This window comes from Eurypyga helias, unplaced genomic scaffold (genome assembly GCF_000690775.1).
Source record: "Eurypyga helias isolate BGI_N326 unplaced genomic scaffold, ASM69077v1 scaffold14724, whole genome shotgun sequence".
NCBI lineage: Eukaryota > Metazoa > Chordata > Aves > Eurypygiformes > Eurypygidae > Eurypyga > Eurypyga helias.
This window is the reverse complement of record NW_010245723.1, coordinates 3849-19533: the sequence shown is the minus strand read 5'-3', so window position 1 is coordinate 19533 and position 15685 is coordinate 3849. Positions and strand designations below refer to the sequence as shown.

The 15685-nt window shown below is 58.5% G+C and overlaps 1 protein-coding gene across 1 annotated transcript; it reads right to left on the bottom strand.

Moving 5' to 3' along the window:
* Positions 1–3591: 3591 nt before the first annotated feature.
* Positions 3592–13195, bottom strand: NLRC3 (NLR family, CARD domain containing 3; the record flags this gene model as incomplete). The annotated part of the gene is made up of 18 exons (XM_010150181.1): positions 3592–3682; positions 4138–4221; positions 4428–4511; positions 4749–4832; positions 4925–5008; positions 5287–5370; positions 5607–5690; positions 5797–5880; positions 6357–6440; positions 7279–7362; positions 7824–7907; positions 8017–8100; positions 8674–8757; positions 9046–9129; positions 9835–9921; positions 10169–11909; positions 12935–13047; positions 13111–13195. Coding segments are annotated over 18 exons (3209 nt in total), but the record flags the coding sequence as incomplete, so codon positions are not given.
* Between the last annotated feature and the right edge of the window lie 2490 nt (positions 13196–15685).

Genomic DNA, 15685 nt, shown 5'->3' with positions numbered 1-15685 from the left:
CCCTTTAGCAGCAGGATCAGGAGGCATCTGGAAATACAAACTTTGGAGAGCATGCAGGCCAGGAGCTAATATACCATTTGAAAAGCACTTGTCAGCATGAATTCGGGAGTCGGTAAATAATGTTCATTAAACTTGAAAATTAAACTTGGATTGCCAGTCTTGTGACTCTCAGAGCGTGAGCAGTTTATCCATAATGAGAATCACAGTAATGCAGAGTGTGGTTATTTCCATAATTGTGTTAGAACTGGCCCTCCTGCTCTGCCCTGCCAACAGTCACGCTCCGTGAGCATCGTGTGCTTCATTTCCCTGCATTTATTATGCCCAAACAGATTTGGTTTTTGGCTTAATAAAACTGGATGAAAAGCTGCTCTGGGAACACACTTCAATTGATTTTAAATCTGGCTTAAACCTATTTATCCTAAACATATCCTTTACTTAATCGAGGGCTTGTCTCCCCAGAGAGCAGCACCAGTTGTACCCAGGGAGTGGAAAACTGGTGAAAAGGTCCTCAAATACCACCTTCAGTGCAGCAGCTCTTGGTATTTCAGCTGTGTCGGTGGGAATTGTTCTTGAGTGTTCTGAGAGCAGCCGTGCGAAACAGCACTGTAAGTACACCCGTACAAAATTAGCCCTGTAATTATACCAGTGCTGCTGGGGCAGACTTGAGATTTAGGCACCCAAATGGGCCAAAAGTTGGGCTTTTGTGCAGGAAGTTACACTGATGGCACCAGTGAAAATGTGTTCGTGTGAACGCACGAGCTGGGGTTTGTCTCGTGTTGCCTCTTTTCGCTCTGCTTTAGCGTCACCAGTTGTCTTCGCGGGAGCAGAATTCGGTGCTTGATGAGAAGAGCTGATTTTGGTGTGTGTTCATCAGGGCAGATGAGAGCCCAGGCTGTTTTCCTGCCCTTCCCTTGTTTTTACATCAGTGAAGCACTTGGCTTTCCCCAGTCTGAAGGCTGCTCAGGTCCAGCCCCTCCATTACTGTGCCAAAGGAAGGAATACACGTCAGTCACTCGAAAACGCACGAGCTGCTTCATCTCTCCGTGTCTCTGGCCCCAGGGGTGGAACCTGCACACCCAAGGCGCTTCCCCAGCAGCAGAGCTCAGAGCTTGAAAGGTCACGGCAAGGTGGGACAGAAAGTTTACAGGTGAATCCAGCGCCGGTTTTCTGTGGGACGTGTGGGTGCAGCCATGAAATGCAGACAGTCGCACGGGCTTGAGCTGAGCTGACCCTTAGGACGCTTCCTTGCACACTGTAAAGGTGATTGGCGTTTTGCACCTTGCTGCGAAGAAAACGGATACAGGAGGCGGTGTTCTTAGTGCTCCTGCGGTCCTGCAACAGCCGGTGGGAAACTGTACGTGCTTGCCACGTCCCTCTCCCAAGGGATGAGAATGTCCTGATTTTAGGACCTGCTCTTCAAGCATTTTTCCATGCAGGGTATCAGTTCTGGCCCTCCCTGAGCGCAGCGATACATCTGACTCAGCAGTGAGATTTCCCATGAGATGGGGCCCGGTCTCCAAGTCTGGGCTGCAGCTTCAGAGTTAGTGTTTTCTCTGTTGTTTCCTACGTTGTAGGCTGAAATGGAAAGCTGACCGAATGTCTGGTGTGTGCAGAACCAGACGGCACTGCCACCCATCCTCTCTGTGCCAGCTCCTCGAGTAGCCGTGCTCCCCGCTGCAGCTTCCTGCATCGAGCCCGAGCAGCGGCGCGTTTAGCAGCCACCCCGCAGGTGCCAGTGGAACTGCACCCTCCGAGCCCTTGAGCTTTTGTGCAGAAGTGTTTGTGTCTAGCTAGGTATGTGCACACACAGATCGATTAACGTTTCAAATTGTTGTTCGCCCCGTTTCCTGCAGCTCCAGGGCACAGGAGCTGGCTCGGGGTTGTTGATCGCTCTCCATTGGTGTTTCAGGTAATGTTTCAGCTCAGGGTTGGGCAGAGCTGGACCCGAGCCTCACTCTGCCCTGAAATCATAGCGAAAGGGGTAGGAGTTAACTCACTCAACATCACTGAATCCTGTTGGAGCGCGTGTGCCAGCCCCTGACATCTCATGGAAAAGCCACGAGCCCTCTTGTCACACCAGTACAGGGTGTGGGGTCTCCAGCTGGGGCAGCAGAGCACGGTGCACCCCGAATATCACGTGTAATGGTCCACAGCCAAGAGAGGAAGGCAGTGCAAGGCATCTTCTCAGCTAGGAACTGATTTATTTCTGAGTATGTACACACTGCCCAGCGCTTCTCCAGGATCAGCCCGCAGAGGAAGCAGTCACCCAGTGCCGTGGCTGCAGCGGCAGCGTGTCTCAGTGTGGGCCCTGACTGGGGCAGAGTGGGGAGAGGGGGCTGGAGGGGGGCTCTGCAGCGGTTGCATGGTTTGGGCTACTGGTCCACCTGCAAAACTGGCACCTTCTGGAGAGTCACTGGGTCTCTGCCGCACCCACGACGGCATCCCCTGGCACATCTGCTCTCAGCAGCTGCCTGCCCAAAAGGTGACCCGCCAGGGGAGGACCCTGCCTGCAGCTGGGACGTTGGGAAGACACATTCCAAGGTCACACAGCTTGTCACCGATGACAGCAGCAGGAGACACAAGAAGCCCAGCCTGCACCCGAGAGGCAGAGCTCCGTGATGAGGCAGAAGTTCATGATAATGCAGCCCCATGTAGCACCGGGCCGCGGGCGCTGGAGACAGCCCGTGCAGCACTGTTCTTCTTACACCCTCCCACTCCTCCCGTCATCCTGAGGGTTCTTTATTTCCCAAGGTCTTCTGCATGGTTCCACTCGTATGCCTTGGGCTGCCTGTCTCTTCTGAGAGACTTTGATAGACAACAGCACTTCAGTCACGTTCGGCCAGCACCTTCGTGTTACTGAGGGCATGGCCAACACGCAGGTTGCACTCGCTGCCCAGGACCCTGCTCTGAAGTGTCCTGGTCCGAAGCACCGCTCTCATCTGAGCAAGGAGATGGCAAACCTCTCTTCCCTCTCTGGGACTTCAGCGGGAGGCGGCAGGACTGGGCCACACGTAGCCAGGTGCCAAGGGGATGCTGTGAATCCTGCCTGCATTCCACCCGCTTCTCCTGGGCTCCCTGCCAGAACTAGAGGGAGAAGAGCTGGCCCTGGGAGCAGAGCACTGCGGCTCCGGCTGGGTGCTGCAACGTTTGCCCACAGCGACTCAGACTGGGACAGCAGAGCTCGGGGCGGTCGGGGCAGTGCGCACAGCGCTGTAACCCCGAGGAGATCACAGGAGGGGTCACTGCCGCCGGTGGGGGCAGGTAAGTCACCCACAGAAACAGGAAGGTATGTGGGATTTGCCCCCTCCTCCCTCCTTTTTGTGTTTCACCCATTCCTTGAAGCTCCCCAGGGCCTGGATGAACAGGGATGTGGGTGTATGTCCCTCAGCTTTCAACACTGGTGAGTCTTGACCCTCCTGCATGCTGATCCGGAGGCCCCAGGTCCTCCTGGGCCGTGCACAGGGAGCTGAGGAGCTCTCCTTGCCCCAGCTCTCCGCCTTGAGATGGCGGGCGAAGGGCCGAGCAGTTCCCTGCGGAGGCACGCTGGCCGAAGGGACACACCAGGCTGCCTCTCGCCGCAGCCAGGCACCCTCACACGTCCACGACACAGTCGGGTGAGTTTGTCCGGATGGCATCGGAGATCATCTTGGCTCCTGACTGGCCGATGCGGTTCCCTTGCAGGCTGGGAGCAAAGAGGAGAGGAGAGGGGTTCAGGCTTGGAGACGAGGCAGAGCAGGATCCTTGGTGAGTGCAAGAGATGCTCCCCAGCTTTGCGCCAGCATCCAGCATCATCTGCACCCTCCTCATGCCAGGAGGTCTTGCCAGGACCCCAGTCACGGGACTCTGGGTTTGAGAGCCCAGAGAGAGCCCCTGCAGGGCTGGAGGGCCTGAGCCAGCCCCTCCCTGTGAGATTTGGGAGAGTATTTGGCTTTGAGGGTGGTTTTTCACCCCAGAGGCATCCCCAGAGAGGAGCTGCAGGGCCTGGAGCTGTGCGGGGATGGTGGCTGTCACCCAGGAGGCTGTCACCTTCCCCTTGGGGAGGTCGCTGTGGGGTAGCCAGTGGGGGGGGAAGGGCCCCCGATGGTTCCCATGGGCTCCCCTGTCCCTGTCTTACCCTCCAGTTCAGCAGCCACTTACTTCACGTAGGTGAGGCCGTGGTTGCCCTTCAGAGCGGTGGCGATGCAGATGGCTCCGTCCATGCCCAGGGAGTTTTCCTGCAGGCTGCGGAAGGCAGAGGAGGGTCAGGAAGTACCATCCGGGGAGACGTGGCCAGCAGGAGGGAATGCATGCCGTGGGCGTTCGGAAAAGCCACCAGCTCAGGGGTTTGCCCCACTGAGAGCTGCTGGCCTGGCCGTCCCCTTGCTGCTCCCTCCTGGAAGGCCTGGGAATGCTCTTGCTGGCTGTCACCCCAGGAGCAGGGTACTTACTTGAGCCAGCGGAGGCTGCGGTTCACCTTCAGCGCGTTGGCCATCGCCTTGGCCCCAGCCACGCCGATGGAGTTTCCCCGCAAGCTGCGGAGGAAGGCAGGTGGTGAGGAAGGACAGCCCGGGGTGGCCCCGCACTCTCCGTGGGCAAGAGGAGGAGCTGGGAGAGGTGGCCCCAGGCCAGCGAGTCAAGGGACAGGCAAGCCAAGTCTGGTAGGACACGATACAAGGGCAGAAGTGGTGCTGAGCTAAGGACGGGGGTCTCGGACACCCCCAGAGCGGTGTCACAGCCATGGGGACTTGGTGGCCCCACCAAGCACTTACTCCAGGATCTGCAGGCTCCTGTTGACCATCAGAGCTTCTGCCAGGGCTTGGGCTCCCGCTGAGCCAACTGAAGCTACCTGCAAGCTGCGAGAGACCAAGGACCCTTCAGCGCCTGTCGTGGGGTGGCCATAGGGTGCTAATTAGACAAGCTAATTAGGCTGCTCCAGGATACTCACTGGAGATCTGCCAGGGTTGTATTGACCTTCAGCGCAGCGGAGAGGGCGGCCATTCCCTCGTCTCCGATGGCGTTCTCCTGCAAACTGAGACACGCAAGTCCTGCGTCTGCCCAGGCCCCCAGGAGCAGGGAGACGGGCAGCGAGCAGACGGCACAGCCTGCCAGCTTTTCCCCAATGGCTTGGGGGTCCCCGGGCCCCCAGGCACTCACGGCATCCTCGTCAGGGACATGTGATGGGGACCGGGATGGGCAGGAGACAGCAGGCAAAGCCGCCTCTCCCGGAGCAGCGTGAGGGCAGAGTCCTTGGGCAGGTCCCGCTTGGAAGACACTGCCCGGGACCTGCCTGCCCGTGTCCCCACTTACTCGAGGCTGGCCAGGCTGCCGTTGGACCGGAGTGCTTGTGCCAGGGCGGCGGCAGCTTTTCCCTGTATGAAGTTCCACTGCAAGCTGCAAACAGGAGAGGACGGGAGGTGAAGCCCGGGGCTGCAGGATGCCCCGTTTCCCCCAGGCTCAGCCCATCCACTCCCATCCAGCGTGGACAAGGCTGCGAGGTGACCTGCAGGCAAGCCCCCGTGGGTCCATCCGGGATGGCACAGCTCATGTCCCACGGAAGGGTCACCCGCTGTCCCTGCCCCGCACCCTGCACGAGGCTTCAAACCTGTCCAGGCCCGACGGAAACTCACTGGAGGGACGTGAGCGCCCGGTTCTCTTTCATGGCCAGAGCGATGGCCTTGCCGCCTTCGTCGTACAGCAGGTTCGCTGCTAAGCTAGAGGGAGGGGACGGGGGACAGGAGTCACACACACGGAGTCTGGGACACCTCCAGCCACACCGCGCAGCCGCGTGGGTGCCCTCCTGGCGCCTGCGGGACTTACTCCAGCTTCCGGAGGGTGCTGTTGGCCCGCAGGGCGCGGGCGATGGCAGGGCCCCCTTCCTTGCTGATGGAATTCTCCCGCAAGCTGGGGAAAGACAAGGGGCTGGGGAGGAGCTGGGGAAAGACATGGGGCTGGGGAGGAGTGGCCACGGCAGCATTGGCTGCTCCCCACAGCCCCCTTTGCCCCCTGCTCTGGGGCTGAGACCATCTATTGCAGCGGGGCAGTCTGACTTGCATCCCCTCGGCATCTGTCCCTCCATTCCCTGCACTTCTCTTCCCCGTGCTTCCTACAGCTGCGAGTACCGATGCCGTGGCGTCTTCTCCCAGCCTCCCATCCCTTCTGCCAGCGTTCTGTTGCCAGGCACAGCTGAAGCACTGCTGTGCCAAGGAGAGAAAGCTAACCATGGAGGGAAGATGCCCACAGCCAGAGGAGGGACAGGGGCTGCTTTCAGCATCCCAGAGCATTTCTGGATTTCTGGAACCACCAGCCCAGACTGCCAAAGGGTTCCCGTGTCCCGGCAGCAGCTTCTGACCAGGGTGGCTGGAGGGACCGTCACTTACTTGAGGTTGAGGAGTCCCTGATTGGAGCAGAGAGCTGCTGTCAGCGCGGTGACCCCGGCACTGCTGATGGAGTTGCTCTGGAGACTGAGACAAACAGGGAAGGTGTGAGGTGGGCCAGTCTTGGCATCGCAGGTGGGCTGCGGGGTCGTATTCCGGTGAAATTCCTCTTCCATGTTCTACTGAGAAACAGGCACCTCCCAGCCATGGGACAGAGCGGGGAGCCGAGGCTAAAGGACCGTTTGGGGAGTAGCCAGGCCAGGACCAGCATCTCCTGCTCACCAGGGCAGCACTGCCCGCCCTGAGCAGAGATGACAGGGTTTGCCAGCATTTTGGGGTAGCTGCGTCCCCGACCGGCTGTCACCACAGCTGCTGGCTCAGCTGGGGATGTGGTTCCTGCGGTCTGTGTCCCCTTGATACGCTGTGGGAAGCCGGTGACAGACCCAGGGCCCAGCAGCTTGTCCCCAGGAGCCGTCAACTCTCTGCTCCGGCTGGGTGAGAGGAGCAGTCCCCTCTGGCTGCCATTCCCCAGGGGGACGACAGTCATACCATCCCACCCTGACTGCCAGGCCTCAGCCCGTTATCTTCCTCATTAGCCAATTCCCATCACATCTAAGAGAGGGAGAAGACCCAAAGCTACTAGTATCCTCCAAAACGGAACAAAAGCAGCATCATCTGGGTTGAGTATTAACTCCTTCAGGGCTCCCCTGCTGAAGGCAGGGCCAGCCCGGCTGCTGCTGGCATCACCCGCGGCAGCTGCACCGTGCTCCAGCCCCGTGCCCCTCGGGAACATGGGGTGGGAGCGATGTGGGCAGGATCTTAGGTGGTACAAGGGGCTGTGAGCAGTGGGAGAAGTTGCTGGAGTGAGGGGACTGGACTGGGCTGTGTTGGGCAAGAAAAGACCAGGCGTGGAGGGTGGACTTACTCGAGGCTTTGCAGACTGTGGTTCACCTTCAGAGCTTCGGCCAAGGCAACTGAGCCGGTGTCTCCGACAGCGTTGCTGGAAAGTCTGAGACACAAGAGGAAGAGCAGGCGTTACGGGCAGCCGTGCTGCAGCCAGCTACATCTGCGGGAAAGGGTTCGTCTCGCCCAGGCTCTTCCTGCTCCAGCAGTGAGCATGAACTGGCTGCGGTCTCATTTCCAACCTACACACACCTCTGTGCTGCTGTATTAGTTTCTATATGAAATAGCTTTTAATGCATCCACAGGGCCTGGAGACCTGCTGCTTGCCTCTGCTGGAGGGAAGATTTGGCCTCTTGGTACTTTACTACATCCCCAGAGATATGGCGAGCATCTCCGCAGGGTCGCTCCGAAAGCCCCTTTCCACCCACATCAACCCCCTTGGGCAACGCTGGCAGTGTCTGTCCTGCCCGTATCGCGTGGGCTAGCGCCCTGCCCATTGCTCCTGCCCGCAGATCCCGGGAGACGTGGCGCTGGCGTCACCATCCCTCCACATCCTGCAGCTCTTACGTCAGTTCCTTCAGGCTGCAGTTCTGCTTCAGCGCCTCCGCGATTTTCCTCGCGCCCTGGGCTCCGATGGCATTCTTCTGCAGGCTGCAAAGGTGAGGAAGGCACCCGTGAATATTGGGTGCCACATCCCCGTCAGTGGCACCCCAGTCTGCTGGGTGGCCAGAAAAGGGGACGGCAGGTCCCGGTCACTCACTGCAGGGTCGTCAGCTTGTGGTTGGTCAACAGGGCCTCTGCCAGGAAGGTGGCACCATCTTCCTTGATGGTGTTGTGCTGCAGGCTGCAAGGAGAGGGGTCCTTGTCACGCTGTGGGAAGCCGGTGACAGACCCAGGGCTCAGCAACTTGTCCCCAGAAGCCATCAGCCTTCTGCTCTGGCTGGGTGGGAGGAGCGGTCCCCTGTGCCTGCCCTGGAGTTTGCTTGCCCCCATCCCTGGTGTGAGAAGGGCAGCTGGCCCCCGAGCATCCCTGCCTGGAGCTCTCCCTCCCTCCTCTCCCATGGGAGATGACTCCTCCCGTGCACTAGCACCCTGTGAACTCCTGCACGAGGGATGGACCTGGACCTCAGCCTTGACCTCAGCCTTCACCGGGATCCACAGAAACTGAGAGGCAGGAGGTCCAACAGAACCTGAGGGGCAGAAGTCCCCCACATCTCTGGCCCGGGGCTGCCCTGGTTGCTGGGTCTCTGCCAGCCAGCCTCGTGCTCACTGCGCGGCACGACCGAACCCGGTCATGGCCAGGCTCTCTCCACCGGCTGGCCCTTGGGTAAGGAAAGCCTTGATGGGGCAGGAGAGGGCCGGAGGGGACTTGTCCCAGGCATCTGCTCCCAGAGGTGCCACAGGAGTTGAGACTTACTTCAGGGAGAGCAGGACTTGGTTCTTTTTCAGTGCATCGGCCAGTGCTTTTGCTCCAGTGGGGCCGATAGAGTTGCTCCGCAGGCTGGGGCGAGATGGGCGGAAAAGCCAAGGTAAGCAAAGCCGGAGCGGCACGTGCCCGGTTTAAGCCAAATGCCTCCCCGTGGCACAACGCCAGGTACTGCTGAGGTGGGGCATCAGGCCGGCGGCTCGCACGAGTTACGCTCGCCTCTTGAGCAGTGGTGGCTTTGGGGGCTGAGGACCCTCCCCGGCTCAGTCAGGCCGGGTGGGATCCAGCCCCACCGTGACTATGGGGATGGTTCCCGGCGGGGAATGCCTGCGGGGATGGAGCTGGTCATGGGGGAGCACTTACTCCAGTGCTGTCAGGCTCCTGTTCACCATCAACGACCTGGCCAGTGCTTTGGCTCCCTTGTTGCTGATCTGATTTTCTGCCAAGCTGCCAGGAAAAAGAAAAATCAGGTATTTTTCATGGGGGGAAAGAGACTCTCGCAGCCCCTGGCACATCCCAGGATGCAGCTGGGACAGGTGAGCAGGGGAAAGCCATGGGGAGCGTTTGGTTTGTGGTACAACCACGGACAGTGGTGGATGCTCCGAAGTCTGCTTCCCTGGGGTGTGGATAGCAGGCAGGGGATTGAAGGGCAGGGTGGCAGGGGAGTTTCTAGGCTTAGAACTCATTTGTGTCACGAAAGGGAGCTCAGATTGCAGTGTCTTGGACTCTACACACAGCCATGAAGAAGGGCGGGGAAGTGGGGCAAGTCAGAGCCCGTCTGTCGGGGGCCAAGCATCTCCCTGTGCAGGGGTCAGGAGCCCACCCCCCATACGTCAGACGCTCTGTGCAGAGCCTTAAGAGTCCAGCAAGCAGCCGTCACCTTGGGAAGGAATCTGCAGGGATAACGCATGGTTTTCTACCCAAATTTTTAGGAACGGCAAGGAGGCAGCAGCCCTAGGAAGGCTGGGTGAGACAGCCTGCCCAGCCCGGAGGCAGTGCGTAAGGCACCTGGGTGCCTGTGTGGGGCTATCCTTGGCACCGGGAGCCCGCAGGAGGGCTGTTCCTGGAGGACCCTCACCCTGATTCCTGTGGTGCCCCCAGCTCCGTTCTGCATCCCCAGGCACAGCCCGTCTGCGCTGGGCCGGGTCCTACCTGAGCTTCTGGATCTGGCAGTCCTTCACGCTCAGCACGCTGCCCAGCAGCTCCATCGCGTTGTCCTTGAACTGGTTATTGTCCAGCCTGGATCAGGTACAAGGAGAGAGCAACAGCAAGGGTTTGGAGAGCAAAGCGGGGAAAGGCCTGCTCTCCCACGGCATCTGCCCATCGCAGGTGGAGGAGCTCAAGCACGGAAGCAGAGCTGACCCAGCACCATCCCCAGGGATCTCTCTGCTGTTGGTGGGTCTGTGTCTCCCATCTACACCCATGATTTTGAGTCCCAGCCCGGCATCCCTGCTTACTTCTCCCAGTGGGACACACCAGGACTCACCTGAGGTTGTGGCAGAAGAGGAGCTGGGAGAGCAGGCTCTTACAGACATTGTACGTGAGGCAGTTGGAGAGGTTCGTCTCCTCCATGCAGATGTCGGAGACCTGCAGGAGATAAGCCAGGGCAGAGCAGTTCACGGGGGTGAGCATCCCGGCCAAGCTCTCGTTCTTCATGGCTTCTTCCACAGTCTTAGCGATCTCCGTGTGCTGAATTTCGTACAGGCAGTGCATGGTGTTCACTGTCCGCGAGGAGATGACGTAGTCGGTGTTCAGGCAGCCCTGCAGGAAGCTGATGGCTTGGCTCCTGAAGCTGTTGTGCTCGTCCTTCACCAGCAGCCACCCAGAGAGCAGCTTGTTCACCTGCGGGGAGAGGAGCCCGGAGAGAAAACGCACAAAGACATCCAGCTGCCCATCCTCTGCCTGCAGCGACCTCTGAACAGCACTCTTGAAGTGGTTGAAGAAGCCCAGTTTGGGCCAGGACATCCCGCTCTCTGTGAAGAGGTCAAATATTGCCCGCTTCGCAGCCGTGTAGTAATAAATAGCAGCTAGAAACTCCTGTACGGTTAAGTGGAAGAAGTAGTAGGCTGTGAAGGACTGCATCTCTTCTTTGAGTAGGAGCCTACTGCACACGCTGCTCTGCAGCAAGGACAGGTCAACGCCGTACGCCTTCACGTCCTGCTCGTAAAACACGTATTTCTTCTTGAGCATCCCGTAGAAGGCCAGTCTGCCCAGGCTGCCCACGATCTTCTTGCTGTTGTTCACCGCTTGCTCGATCCTGAGTGTTTCTCTCGGCTTTTCCGGCCAGTCGCTGCTCAGAGCCATTTTAAAGTAATAGGAGTAGATTTCTGACAGGGTTTTAGGGACAGCAGTCATTTCTTGGGATGGATTGGTGCTATTTTTTAGGTAATAACCAATTGAGGAGCCAGAAATCCAGCAAAAGCCAGGAACGGTGCACATGACATTTAATGACCTGTTAGCCCTGATGTGATGCAGGACTCGGCCAGACAGGTCTCTGTTGTCAAGGAACATCTGGTCCATGAAGTCCTGCATCTCTGCAGGTCCGAAACCTCGTATTTCCGTCATCCGGTCAACGAGCCCACCAGGGATTTGGCTGGCTGCTGTCGGCCGCGACGTGACCCAGACGGAAGCCTCCTGCAGCAGGTTGCCACGTATAATGTTGGTGATCAGGTTGTCCACTTGGATCTCCTTTTTGGGATCGATGCATACTACCGTGTTGGAAAAATCCAAAGGAGTCTTGAACTCATCCAGGCCGTCGAGGATCAGCAGGATCCTGGTGGGTCTCACCGAGGTGCAGTTCGGCTTGGTGATGTGGGGGAACGCCGAGACGAGCCTCTCAGCAGAGAGCTTCTCGTAGGTGTTGAGCTCCCGGAAGGTGAGGGGCAGCACAGAGTTGATGTCACTGTTGATGTCCCCCTTTGCCCAGGTGTAGAGGAACAGCTTCACCAATGTGCTTTTGCCAATCCCAGACACGCCAATGGTGACAGAGATCCGAGGTGGGATGCTGACCTTGGAAAGAGGCAGGAAGAGCTTCTCCAGAGGGATACCCTTGGATACATTCCGTAGGCCTTTGGTGGCTTCAATCTGCAGGATGTCATGCTCCTTCTGCTGGATATCAGTCAGGCCTTCCACCAGCAGCAGGTTTGTGAGTCTCTGAAGGGGACCTGTGTCCAAGCCATTCCCATAGTAACTTTGGAGGCTGTCCAAGCGCTTCTGTACCATGGGCTCTGCACAGAAGGAGAAGAAACAGGGGTGAGGAAGAGGATGGTAACCACAGACACGGAAGAGAGATGCTGCTTCACTTTTCTGCCATGTCCATGCAGAGGGCAAACCATGGGAGCCCTTATGCCCAGACAGGAAGGTATGTGCCAAGGTCCTGAGGGCACTAATAGGCTTAAGTGGCCCTGACCAGCCTCACCCATTGGTCCAGGAGCCCATTTAAGCTGAGCTCTGGGCCTTCAGCTCCTGCCTAAGCTACGCTGTATTGGCTACAGCACCATTGCGCCTATGCCTGCTATGGACCTTGTTGATCTGGACCTTCATCTTGGACCTCATCACTCTGCACTTGCCTGGTGACCGCATCTGACCCTGGTTGCTTTCACTGGACCTGATCCTGACATCTGGATTGGCTTCCCAGCTTGACTTCCAGCCCTGCCTCATTGCCATGGACTTCCTTGATGAGCTGGACTCTTGGCTGAACCTGGTGACCATCTCTGGACCTGTCCTGCTCCCCTGGCTCAGGTACCGCAGCCCCTGATACAGCATATCAAGGCTGGACGAGCAGGGGATGGTGCCGCAACAGATTCAGAGCAGACAGCAACCAAGGTTGGAGCCTTCCAACCAGGAGGGAAACCTCTCCTGGCAAGGAGAGCCTGAAGTTGGGGCAGCCACCCAAAGACGGGGTCAGGGATGCCCAGCCTTCCTCATCTTGCCAACTCACTGGTCCCAGCCCAGCTGCTGGGAGTCACTGGTGTGATCTGGACACTGAGAACATTAAAGACTCCCTGAGCTGCCTGGAGAGGTGTGCTGAGAGCAGCGAGGGGCCTGGAGGAAGCTCCCTCAGCCCGTGTGCCCCCCTGACTGTGTCCTTCCCCAGCAGAGACCTTGGAGCTGGCAGCATCGCTCCCGTGGACACTCCCAGCAGAGCTGCCAATGCTTCCCAGCTCTGTGCACATCTTGGGGTGCTCCAGCAAGCGCCCACAGCCAGGACGTGTGCAGACACCCTGCCGTGGGTCCAACGTGGGCTGCCTACCACAGACAGGGATGTGGAAGTAGAGCTGGGATTTGGTGGTCTCGATGAAGGTCTGCAGGGACTGGGAGGCGTAGCTGTCCTTGCCAGCCAGGATATCCACCACCGCCCTCACCCTCTTGGGCAGGGAGCTCACCTCCTACGCCCGGCCAGCCTCCTCCGCCGTGAGGAGGCCCAGCCTCCGCAGGTAGCAGATGATCTCTTCCAGGAACTGCGGTGAGATGGGTCTCACCCGCTGCTTGCGGTAGCGGTTGAGCCAAGCCTCTGCAGGAGAGAAGAGTAGGACAGCTGGGTCTCGGGCAAACCCTGGCCACGTTGCACAGGGGTGATGGGGAAGGGACACAGTGGAGCACCCCGACTGACTCTGACGGTAGCAGGGGGTAAACCAGAGCCCTCCAGAGCGACCTGCCAAAGTCCGCCTTGAGATGATGCCATCCCAAAGTCATGGCAGGCTGTTTTGTTAGGAGCTGCTTGGCCAAAGCAGCAGCTATCAAGATTGGAGTCACAGAAATCAAAGAGCACAATCATGGAATGACATTTCCTCCTGGAAACCAAGCCCATGGGGAGACAAAAGTCTGAGAAAGGTCATCAGAGACAGCCCTTCCCCCTGTGCCAGCACAGCAGTCCCCAAGCCCTTGAACCAGGAACTGCTGTCAACCCTCACACCTTGATGCTCCTCCTCATCCCATGTTTTAATCCAAAACTCTGCTGAGATGCTGGATCTCTGGCTGCCCTGCCACCACTCACCTTCCATCAGAGGCCTGCCGTGACATGGGCGATGCCTGGGCGAGGAGCGCTGTGTCGGCAGCAGCACGGCTGTCCCATGGACCGCCCCGCGTCCCCCTGGACAGCTCACAGCATCCTCTGCAACTCCTCACCCTTTATCCATGTTCCTGGTGGAAGAAAAGGAGAAGCGTCAGGAGCAACATGAAAGGGAGCCCACCCTGAGCTAACATGGTGCTGGCTGTGTTGAAACAAGGGTCGATTCATCAGCTTTTGGCTAACACCAGAGTCCCCGGTGCTGTGCACCTGGCAGGGGCAGAGCCGGGACCATCACGCTGCAGCATCTTTGCCCAGACCTCATGTGCCAAAAATTTGGTGCCTTTACCCCAACCTTTCTCAGGCAGACAGTGATTGCATTAATTGCCCAGATGATGCCCACGGGCCACCCGGCAAGTGCCTGAGTGCCACCGCTGTCACCGGCGGGACAGCAGAGCTGTGAACCGTTGGCGTTTTCCTTCACCATGTTGTGAAGGAAGTTATGGGGCAGCAGACAGAGTGACACAGGGCCTGTTTCGGTTTCGAACCCACCTCGCCGCCATCCAGAGCCTCCGTCAGGGCTTGCTGAGCGTGGCCAGCACCACATCCTGTTGCAGATGTCGGTAGATACTCCACTTTCAGCAGCACTGGTGAATCGTCACCCAGACAAGGAGCATCTACCTGCTCTGTCCCCCTCAGCTCCTGCCAAACCCCGCTGAGGGCTTAGTGGTTTATCTTTAAGAAGTGTATTCATTCACCAAGTCCAATTGTTTTTAGAGCAGATATGGAGAAGGAAATATCTCCACGCCTGAAAGTGCTCCCAGTGTCACCTATGTTAGCATATGGCACTATGCTCCAGCCTCCCCACCAGCCCCAAAGTCATTTCCAGTGAAATGAAAATGACTTTGAAATTAAAATGAAATGGAAAAAGTGAAATGGTGGTGTCCAGGTGGAAACCTCTCAGCTGCCTGCAGCTCCCGGAGCAGCCGCTTTGGGCCAGGGGCTGCCCAGTCACAGCAGTGACACAACATGGTGTCCCGTGTCCTGGCCCGTGTCCTGGCACAGCGTCCTTTCCTCATCTCCACCCCAGCCCCAGGGTGGTCTAGATCCATGCACCTCCACCCCTACGCCTGCCGGACGGATGCACTGCACGAAGGATCCTGCCCGCAGGCAGTGTTGTTTTGCCCAAACGCACTGGTTTTGGGCACATTCTGAGTGGGACGTGGGCACCGTGGGGGCTTTGGTGCAGCCTTGCCAATGGGTACGGGTGACACTCACTTTTTTTGGTCAAACCCAACCTCTTCCAGGGAGAAACCACACCTGTAGCTCGACTGGGGACACTTGGTAGAGTCTCAGGTCCGTGGCACAAGGTGAAGGTGCTCGGGACATCCCCCTTGCAGACTCTTCCCTTCATCCTCCTGCCAGGACATCTGCACTGAGGTCTGTTTCCCCCGTCAGAAGACGCAAGGGCGCAGCCACCCGCAGCACCCAGTCATGCAGGTGGCGGCCGGGCGGCAGGAGGGAGGACCAGGCACAGCATCTCCCGGGGCCGAGTCCCTCACAGACGCCGCGGCTGGGTCTCTCACTGCGACCCCTTCGCAGCACGTCCTGCAGAGTGGAGTAAGTGCCCAAGAGGTGCTGGGGGACAAAGCACCAGCCCAGCCCCACCTCTTCAGATGATTTCATATCATATTTGGACAAGCTTTCGTAGGGGTGGGGATTGCTGCTGGGTCTGAACCCCCAACCTTCCGCTCCAGGAGGGAAACCCATGTCCTCCTGCTCTTCCTCAGCTCCCAGCTCTGATGTCCTGGTTTCAGAGGTCTCAGTGGTCCACTCTTCCCCAGGCAGTGATGGTGGTCCCACTGCAAAGCCCTTTGCTCCATACAGGGAGCAGCAGGGCTGCAGCAGCAGCTCGCCCTGCTCTTCAACCCCCAGGCTTGGCCAATTAAGACACCGTCAATTAAAGGAGCTGGGTGAGCAATTCACAGCAAAGTT